The 11,139-nt window shown below is 35.3% G+C and overlaps 1 protein-coding gene across 1 annotated transcript in view; it reads right to left on the bottom strand.

Moving 5' to 3' along the window:
- The window catches only part of itgb3a (integrin beta 3a), a 35,423-nt gene continuing 24,284 nt past the window's right edge, over positions 1-11,139 (bottom strand). The window contains exons 12-15 of the mRNA XM_056453306.1: positions 7,527-7,624; positions 4,383-4,502; positions 4,032-4,198; positions 1-2,334 (exon numbers count right to left, since the gene is read on the bottom strand). Of these exons, the coding sequence (XP_056309281.1) occupies positions 2,269-2,334; positions 4,032-4,198; positions 4,383-4,502; positions 7,527-7,624 (451 nt within the window). The 3' untranslated portion in view covers positions 1-2,268. The remainder of the gene's footprint in view (positions 2,335-4,031; positions 4,199-4,382; positions 4,503-7,526; positions 7,625-11,139) is intronic.

Genomic DNA, 11,139 nt, shown 5'->3' with positions numbered 1-11,139 from the left:
ACACACACACACATCACCTTTAAACAAATAAAATGACAAATTTTGTAATGTAATGTAGCCTAAAGAATCACTTTAAAATACAGCAAATGAATCCCAGAAGTACAACTTAAAGTAATTAGTGCAGGAATGTACAGTAAGAAACACCAACAGCATTACAGCATTGTTAACATGTGCTAAAAATATTAGCTAATATATTCATTCATTCATTCATTCTCTTTTCGTATAAGTGACTTTGGAATAATATGATTAAAGTGTTTTCCTATTATTGAAATATTTACATTTTGTCAACCGTGAAACACATAGATCAAAAGATCATCCACTCCACATTTGAGTGTAAAAACACATGAACTTAAGCATAAAAACGAATCTGTTTTTGTCCAAAATGTTATAAATTTTATTATAAATTTGTATAACAATAAAAAATTATCTTTATTTTTAAACATTGTGTTTTTTATTTACTTTTTAAATTCTTGTTTTTTTTTCAATATATTTCTTGGAATCAAGCATAATTTATGATGTTATTTCACATATCAGTCTATGCAGATTAATGTAAAAGGTCTTTGCTGACCATTGGTGTTTTAAATAAAATAAAGTAATATATATTCATTTTATGACTCTTATTATGTAATCCCATTTCAAAGTGTGGTTTAAACACAATCTAGTGTTTGAGTTTGATTTCTGTTGGTCCATTGCTTTCAGTGTTTATTGTTTGTCACATGCTTATTTAATTTCCTGTTTTTGTTTACTCCATTGTGGTCAGGGTTACTAAATACTATGTGCACCTGCTTCTTGTTTAGTTATTTATTCATTTATTTATTTATTGAGTAAATTGCAGCAAATGTTAATTTTGGGTTGAACTATACCTGGTAAGGCATGTTTTCTTGCTGGATTTCTGTTTTTTAAATCAACAAACATAATGTAAACAACTATTTTTATAGGTACATCACATTTTTTCCTTCTCCTCGCCTGTACATGACAGCACCTGATTTTAATCTGAGCCGAGAAAAGGAGGATGGTTAAATTAATCAAAAAAATACAACCCTGTTCAAAAGTTTTGGTCAGTAAGATTTATGCTTTTAAAATAAGTTATTTGATCAAATACAGTAAAAGAATGTTAACGTGAAATATATTTGCATTTCCACTGAGTGTTTTAGCACTCATCAGTGTTACATGTTGGTGTTTAGTAAACATTTATTATTATTATTATTATCAATGTTGTAAACTATGTGAATTGTTCCACAGTTTGAAATATGATGGCTTTTTATTCTCTATTCATCTGTTAAGCTGCTTTGACAATCTACATTGTAAAAAGCACTATAGAAATAAAGAATTGAATTGAATAAACAGCTGTGCTGCTAGGTATAAAGAGGGTACAGAAAGCATTCAGACCCCTTACGTTTTTCACTCTGTTATATTGCAGCCATTTATTAAAATCATTTAAGTTATTTTTTCCTCATTAATGTACACACAGCACCCCATATTGACAGAAAAACACAGAAATGTGACATTTTTGCAGATTTATTAAAAAAGAAAAACTGAAATATCACATGGTCCAAAGTATTCAGACCCTTTGCTCATTATTTAGTAGAAGCACCCTATGAATCTAATACAGCCATGAGTCTTTTGGTAAAGATGCAACAAGTTTTTCACACCTGGATTTGTGGATCCTCTGCCATTCCTCCTCCTAGATCGTCTCAAGTTCTGTCAGGTTGGATGGTAAACGTTGTTGGACAGCCATTTATAGATCTCTCCAGAGATTCTCAATAGGGTTTAAGTCAGGGCTCTGGCTGGGCCATTCAAGAACAGTCACAGAGTTGTTGTGAAGCCACTCTATTATTTTAGCTGTGTGGTCAAACACAGCTGGACTCAAATGAAGGTGTAGAACTATCTCAAGGATGCTCAGAAAAAATGAACAGCACCGGAGTTAAATATATGAGTGTCACAGCAAAGGCTTTGAATACTTAGGACCATGTGATATTTCAGTTTTTCTTTTTTTTTAAATCTGCAAAAATGTCAACAATTCTGTGTTTTTCTGTCAATACTGGGTGCTGGGTGTACATTAATGAGAAAAAAAAGAACTATAATGATTTTAGCAAATATAACAGAGTAAAAAGTGTAAGTGGGTGATAATTTATTAAAAACTTTTGGTACATTCTGAATTAGTCGGCACAATTCAATTCCAGTCACAAGCCTGAGTAAAACCAACTGTGATTGGCAAAGACGTGAGATCAGTAGCTGTCCTCGACACAAGCAGTCGTCGTGTTTTTCTTAACTGCCACGATATGCTACATTCTGGAAGGTGGTGGTGGCTCCTTTGTAGAGTGGATTATTAGCCTACAAGATGAGAGACTTTCATTAATGATCAGTGTTGTAATGCGAATACATACAATAAAAGTATAAAAAAAATAACCACAAGCATTTCTGCACTTCTTAGTATGACCATGTGGTGTCGAGATTGTATCAAATTCACTACTCACGGAGGACCCCTGTGATTGTATGAAGATGTTTTTTCTTTTTATAACATGGCTGTCTGGAATACTTGATTCTCATTGGTCAGTCACAACATTATCCTAAGACAATAACCGCTAAATAACACAGGCTCATCCGGGAACTTAGAATGACCTCGACCGTCAATAAATATACGTTCATCAACATTAATATGCATCTGTTTGTGTCTGTCATGCCAATATTTTTGACTGTTTTCAATTGTTTGGGGCCATCTTCTGAATGAAAAGGTTAGTTTATACTCTTTTCATCTGATTTCATTTCTGTCAGCTTTGTGTTTTTGTCTATTTGGTGCCATCTTTGAGACGGAATAATGCGCAAGTTAGTGTATACTCCCTCCTGCAGTTTTTGTATCTGTCAGCTTTAAGTTTAATTAAAGGGTTAATAAACTATTATGGCTCAGAACAATATTTTGCATCTAACTAATATGGTATTATTTGTGGCAAGTAGCCATGTAACAAGCAGAATAAAGTACATCCCAGATGGTTAGGTGCTGCGCTTCTTAGGTGTGTGACCCGGTTTAGACGCATCATGTGACATTATAGCAATGCACATTCAGGCACAGAAAAAAACAACAACACATTTAATTGCACAAATATTGCTGCAAGTTTTGAGAAAGGGCTGCAGTAAACATTTTGTTTTCTTGCAGTTTGTTTTCGCGAATCCATCAGAGGCTGATGTGTATGCTTTTTCTGATCTCAAATTTCTCTCACGAGTGCCATTCGTGCTTCCTGTTTTCGCGTATATCCAGCAGAGGAACTGTCAACTGACTGACTGACTTTAACCTGCTTTCTAGAACCATTCTTCGCCGGACTCTAACCCCGTCCTCAAGGTCAACTCCTCTCTGCGTCTTAAGTCCACCGACATACACAGCAAACTACCTGGCAAACTGGTAACAGCGGAAAAGCCATCCAAACGGAGGTAAGCGATCAGCTGGTAGCATAAATAAAACCAGAAGCAGGGCTTAGTTTGTGTCGGAACTAGCCAGATCCGGAATCCGGCCCCTCTGAAATCTGATCCGACATCTCATTCTGTTGATTCCCCTCCTCACACGTACCCCCACTCTTCACTTTCTTTTGTGACTCCCCAACCCTCTCAGTCCATGATATCACACTCCCCAACCCCCCTCTTTATTTTGGGCTGTGACACCTCTCCCACCTCTGGTAAGATGCTGGATCCGTTACTCCGATCTGTTTCGGGACCTCGCAATTTACAAATTAAGCACTGACCAGAAGCCGTTAGTGGCATCAGACCGCCTCGTATCAATCGTTTTAAAGATGAAATGCTGCAAAAAAGCTGGCTCTGGCTACATAATTCATAGCTCGTAGCTCTGGCTACATAATTAGCTCTCTCCAGAAATGTATACAGGGGTACGTTTTCACAATGAGCCTGCATCCGAGCGTACACATTTATAGTTTTCAGTCACATTGGTTTGTGTCCAGCTCTAGCCAATGACCATTTTTCGTCCTTATTTATAACAACAAAGTAAATTTGGTTTAGCAAAATACAGATATAATGCGTCTCACCGCTTCCCACTTGGCCTTGGCTTTCTCCTCCTCGAACTTTGCAAATTCGCGCCTGTCATGAATGGTGATCAGCAGTTTCCAGATCAAGAGAGCAGCCAAACCCAGCAGCAGGATGGCACCAACTACAGCGAGTGCAACCACTAACACATCAGCACCCTTCGGACACTCTGCGAAAAACCAGCATTGATTAAAGACTCGTTTTACAGAGCAATTTTCACACTTCAGTACACCTTTAAATAGCAGTGAGAGCAGTACAGCAAGTAACTACCTGTCTCTCACACAGAGACAGAGAGCGATATTTGACAACTTCATGTCACAATTCGTCTCTCTTGGTCCCGTCTCTCCTCTCACCTGGTTCTTTAACAAGATAGAGGAAAGATTTTCCACTGGCATCTTCATAATACTGGAAGTTCTGAACACAGTCATCCTCGTCCTTATAACTGCAGTTCACTGCGTTTGTCTCATAAAATCCTGGAAAGAACGGATGATTATTAACTCAGCAAGAACATCTGAACAAAAAATAATGTAAGAAGAAGACAAGGTTAAGATTTAGTCACAATTAAATGAAGCTGAGTTAAATGATGGGGTTATTACATGGATAGTTCACCCAAAAACTAAAATTTCCTCACCATTTAGCACATACACTCAAGTGGTTCTAAACTTTTATGAACTCTTAGTGAATTATGTGGATGTGGATGTTTTTTTTCCAATGTTCTTCAGAATATCTTGCTAACAGAAGAAAGAAACTCAAACTGGTTTGGAACAAGTGGAGGATGAGTAAATGATGACAGAATTTTCCTTTTTGGGCAAAATTTGAGACATGTTTATGCAATATCGGTGGAATTTACCAACATTTTAGCCAGTGTGAAGCTTTTTTTGGTGTAAAAAATCGTACTGCCAGGATTTGCTCAAGACATGCAGTGAAAGTTTATTGCTAAAAGGCTTTGACACTGTACACTGAAAAACAACTATTAATTGAATTTACTAAATTTGTTAAGGTAACTTTGCAAGCAATTTATATGGGTTGAATTTAATCAAACAAATTACATTCAGTAATGTTCAATTTCATTTGTTTGTTTAAATTTAGCCCATAAAAATTTTTTGCAACCCCTTACCTTAAAAACATTTAGTGGATCTTTTTTTAGCATTCTGGCTAGACTTATTGCGCCTATAAATTTGCAGGAGAAGATCCGTTTGGATGCCACATTTATGGGAGAGCACTTAAATAAATAATGAAAGGTGATTTACTAAGGTTTGCTGTAGTCAATTAACTGATTTACTAAATTACATAATTAATAGATTACTTATTTTAAAAGTGCAATTTTAGGCCTTTTCCAATATTACTGTGCAATGCACAATGTAGCTTTTTGTTAAAAGGTCACGAGTTTTACAAATCTAAGTCCATGACAAAGTTATTCTCTCCTAATAGAAAGAATCAGATGTGTTATCAACATAAACTGTAATTTTTTTTTTACTTACAACATCTTAACTGCTGTTGTAGAAAAAAATAAACACTGTAAAAAATATTCATAAATTAGCAGTTTTCTGTATTTTGTGATTCGTTTTTTTATTTTTTCTTATTCACTTATGCTTTTGAAATGCATCATGGCATCTTGATCTTTCTTTCAACTACTTTTAACCTTGAAATGTTTGAAAAGGGGACTTTTATTAACATTTTTAATGGTTTAAAGTGATATATTGTCTGGGATGGTGTTGTATGTTAAGGTACAAAAGTCTTGTATTAAACTGCCAGCACATTTTCTGTTTTTTACGGAGTATAATTTTTTATATTATTCAAAATTTCTAAAATATCCTTTTTGACTCCAAACCATGTCTTTTTGACTCAAGAAGGTCCATACTGACTCCAAAGGCAGATACTGATAAGATCAGGGCCTGGTATGTGGACTTTGGGAGTTTTACGATGTGGTCACATGTTGATTGGTCAGTTTAAATGTCTCAGCATTTGGGCTTTAGTCACATGGTCAAGGAAGAGACAAAATAGCTGGTAAAATGCTACTCTGCCTCTTTTCTTGGCCTGTCTTTTTCCTGGTCTGCTTTCCTGCTCTGCTCCTCTCCTCCTCTGGAGTCTATCTTCTCTGACTCTACTGCAATCAGGCTAACTTCTGGGCCTGCGCTCTTTGTTTCTCTCTCCCTCCCCCTGTGTCTCTCCTTCTACCTCTGGTAACTTTAATTTTACATTTAAGCTGGGTACAATTTATATAATATGTTTTATCATTTCATATTTGATCATTTTATACAGTTATTTTGTAATTAATTCAGTTGTAACCATAGCAAGTTATTGTCATTAAATCATCTCATTTTCAAGTATTTGTGAATTACTTTTGATTTAACATCAACACTTAACTGTTCCATATTGCAACACAATACAATCACATAATATCAACGCTCTCCCACATTTTTAGCTATTAATACTGCCCTTGCCATTTTGGTATGAGATTGCAGAAGAATGGTTTGACTAGAATGTACAGGTTTTTACAATTAATACTGATAACTTTTTAGTCATTCGGCAGAACTACAGTTCGAACCGCTGTGGTTTAAAACCCATTCCTACAAGATCAAGGTCCCATAATGCAATATACAGTCATAAATAATAGGAAAACGCTTGTGAATCCCAAAATACAGAAACTGTTAATTAACAGATATTACATTTTAATGTTTTTTCAGGTATTTTGTAAAAAGTTTTACTAGCTATACACAGCCAGACAGAATGTTGCTGAAACTGAGTTTCCTGTTCTTGCCTAAAGATGCTCATTTTTAATACTACAGTGTCTAGACTGATAGCTCTGATAATTAAATATCAAGTTTTATAACCTAAGATGCCTTTTTAGAAATGATTTTCTTTTGGCTTATTGTCATTGGTTAAAGTTGTTTTCACAGCTTAACTAAAGTGTATAAATAAGACGTGTTTTGATTCAAGGATTGGACATTTGCTTAACTTCACTTGGTGTGGACTTCTCTTAATTATTTACAGGAGAATATGTGAGCACAGAGGATTTAGACACTCAAAACTTCCGCATTTCAGCAGTGATTAATCTAAATGGCAGTTATTATTTTCCAGATTTAAAGGGACAGTTAATCCAAAAAGGAAAAAAAAAATACATTGGCTCACACCTAAGTGGTTCTAAACTTTGGTGTATTTCTTTTTTCTATCGAACACAAAGGAAGATGTACTGAAAAATGTTGAAAAAAAATCAGCCACTGACATCCATAGCACGAACAAAAATACTATGGAAGTCAACAGCTGCTGCTTTCCAACATTCTTTAGTATATCTTCATTTGTGTTCAACAAAACTCAAACAGGTTTCGATAACAGAATATTCAAGTTTGGGTGAACTATCCCTTAACACAATGATAGAATTGCTGTATTGTAGGAACAAAATTCTGAACTTTTAATTAAAAAATGGATTTGTTTATAGCTACTGTAGTGTGCTCAGAAGATGTGTATTATGGATTTGTTAGAGGTAGAGAGTATACCCAGCTCTTCAACTAGCACAATTTCATCTCTGCAGACGTGATTGCAGTTCTTCTCAAAGAGACCCCCTCTTTTATAGTGTTTACACTCCACGCATTCCCTGCAGAGACACACAGAAATCCTCTTTGAATGGGAAGGCAAAGATGAACAAGAACCCAAACATACTCATTGTCTATACACACATGAAGGATGGATGGATAAACTTGAATGTTGACCTGTCTATGCCCTCTACAGAAGGTCAAGATATGCATTCGTCTGGATTCATTTAAAGATGGACTAAGGAAAAGTGTTGGACCCAAGGTTATATTAGTTTTGGATTTTTCATTAGTTTTAGTTTGACTTTTTGTTGTTAAATTCAGCTAGTTTTAATTAGTTTTTAGTGGTAGAATTTGCTTATGTTACATTCTATGGTGTTTGAATGTATTGTGTTTGGTTTCTGTTCTCTCTCTCTCGTTACTGTTTCTCAGCTGTGTAGGACAGGGGAAGATGATTGGTTGCACCTGCTGCTCAATGCCTGGCAAGCTTAAAAGCCTGCCAGTTGCAAGCCACATTGAAGCTTGCTTCCAGAGTGTGGTCTCTCTCCTGCCTGGTTGTTTGGTTGAGAAGCATTATCGTTGCTGTTGTGCTTAACTTGTTAAAGTTCAAACCTGTTGTAAAAGCTTTTGAAGCCACTTGAACTCTGCTTTTGAAAATTAACTTTGTGTTTGGAAGCCGTAGATAGGTGGGTGCCATTTTATTTCTAAAACCCTTTTTCTCTTATGTTTGGTTGGGAGTTGGTGTACATTTCTGTTGATTTTACTTTGTCAGTTTAGACCGTTTTACTCCAAACCTTGCTAGAGTGTACTTTTGTTTGTTTTGGCCTTTTCCCCCTACTAAAATCTACACCGTAAAATAAATCTGTAAGAAACCAGCAGCTGTGGTTGCCAGTACTTTACCGTTAAAAATACGGTACAAACCGTAAAAGTAATTTCTCATTTTTACGATAAACTACTCTATTATATTAATTTATAGAGGTAATGTCTGTATTTTGAATTACCAACATCTGCACATCATTTTGTTAGCACACCCATTTGCAGGTGGTGATGAGGAAGTTACATAATGAACCGATGCTCATCACAAACAACTTTTACCACAAGCAGAAAAGTGTATCAGTGTACAGAAGGTGCTCAGTGTCATTCACACAGCTACTAAACCAGTATGGTAACACACATAAAATTAAAGTCATGATATTTTCAACATTAGATGTAACATAAATCTCCACTGTACATAACTGATGGGGAAACAACTAAAAAGATCCATAGTAATGTTAATAAAAAGTGATGTGCCATGCAGGGAATTCTGGGAAAGTCAGTTTATGGTTATTCACTGTATATATTAAGGAAACATACCATTAACCAGGTTACTGATTTGTACTATAGCATTTTTACAGGTTTGTGTGGTGTGTTTTTTTTTTTTTTTAACCATTGAAATCGCGGCCATTTTTTTTGTGTATTTTTGGTTCCCAGTTGTGTTTATTATTGTACATTTCTGTTAATAAATTTGTTGTTAATAAAAACTTGAATTTGGTGTGTTGTCATAAAGGCAGGGGACTGATCCACACTCGCCCCAACCAACATTTAAAACTTTTCACTGTTGCTCCCACTCCTAGACATTTAACATCAGAGACCAACACTTAGTTTTAGTTGAGTTTTTATTAGTTTCAGTGTTAGTTCTAGTTTTCTAAGTAAGGATATTTGTTAGGTACAAGATTCCAAATAGAAACTCAACTAAAGATACATTTTGTTTTTGAAACATGTATTCAGAGGACACATGACCACTACTATCTACCCATCCTTAAATACAACAGCCCACAAGAAAGCATCCTTATGTAAAATATGTGTGCAAGGCTGCTTCTGATTTTTGTGACAATCCTCCCATGTTTGGACTCAACATACCAAAAATGTGTAGTCAGCAATCCATTTCAATCAGTTCATCACCCTGATCTGAAAAGTTTCTAACAATTATGTTTTGCAACCCAACTGAAGCATGATTCACTTATTTACATTCCATTATGACTTTCTGTTATGAAATAAACGTACGTTTCGCCAGATCCTATCATTTAAGCCCTCTGTTTATCCGCGCTGCAGTTGTTCAAGTTTGGTTCAGTCACAGCAAGCTGTTATGCACTGTTTGTGATTTCACTGAATAACTCATGCGCAGTATTATAGGTTCACCACTTCTCAAATCTGATTTCTGTGTACTGTTCTAACAACTGATTAACTCAGAATATGTTAGTTTATTTCAAGTCAGAGGGGGTATCAGGCATGTTAAAAGGTAAATAGTTTGTGGATAAGGGCTTACTGGAGACGCGAATCGTTTCAAATGATTCAGTTCGATTTGGTGAACTAGTACAACCAGTTCACTTAGAAGATCCGGTTAATAAGGATTTGTGCAATTAATCTTCTGTCTTTGATAGAAAAAGTAAAAATTACAGGAAAACCTCTAGTCCTTTTTATTTATTTAATATATTTAGTTATGTATCATTTTACTTATTATTTTATGCAACATATAAATGTAGGTAATTTTGTTCTTTATTTGCACCTGTTTCCTTTTATGTAATGTAAAGGTGTACTGAAAATGCCAACTTTTTGGCGTAAAAAAAAAAAAAGGATTCATTTGCGATCACTTATACAGAAATAAAACACAGATGTGTTAAATTAATAATTAAAAATGATTTTAAATTTTAGTTTTCGTTTTTTCGTTCGTCTTCGGTAACTATAACAACCTTGGTTGCACCGAATTACAAAACACACTTGCAGCCAATTAAAAGTAGGGGACATGTGTAGTAATGATAACAAAGATATAAAAAGCCAACACAATCTCACGGCAATTCGTAACTTTTTGATTCAGTGGCTAATTCGTATGAATTCGTACGATCTAATTCGTACGATTTGCTCATCCCCCAATGACGGTTGGGTTTAGGGGTGGGGTTAGGTGCCACGCCTCCTTTTTAAAAATAGTACAATTTCGTACGAATGAACTCGTACGAATTAGCCACTAAACTGACAAAACGTAAAATACTTACGTTTTCTCATGAGATCAGGCTGAAAAAGCAGCAGGGTCTTGTTGTGTTAAGGGCATGTTTGATTTTTTTTGCATTTAAATACAGTCTCAAAAATAAAGGTAAAAACCTGTCACTGGGGCGGTGCCTTTTAAAAACACTTTTGTACCTAGGGCATATTAGTAGCTTAAAGGTGCTATTTTGTACCTTTTGAGTACACTTATGAACCGATGTACACATTCGGTTTGGGTGCAGTACACACTGTAAAAAAAATACTGGGATCCACAAAATTTCTGTTGGGCCAACATGATGCAATTCAGTAAACTTAGTTTTTTTTTATATACAAATTTAAGTGGATTGAACATAAAATAATTAAGTTGTCCCCAAAAAAACTCAAGATTTGTGTTATATAAGTAGTTTAAACAACCAACAAACATTGTTTTGAATGAATTTCAGCTGCCACCTTAAACAAACCTCCTAACACGTGCAAGCACAATGACTTTCATGAGAATTTATGAGTGCCAAAACAGTGGATGTGTTCAACAAAATGTTTGGCCGTGGGTCACTGAGTCCCA

Source organism: Danio aesculapii, chromosome 3 (genome assembly GCF_903798145.1).
Source record: "Danio aesculapii chromosome 3, fDanAes4.1, whole genome shotgun sequence".
NCBI lineage: Eukaryota > Metazoa > Chordata > Actinopteri > Cypriniformes > Danionidae > Danio > Danio aesculapii.
The sequence above is the reverse complement of the archived record's forward strand: the minus strand, read 5'-3'. Positions and strand labels throughout refer to the sequence as shown.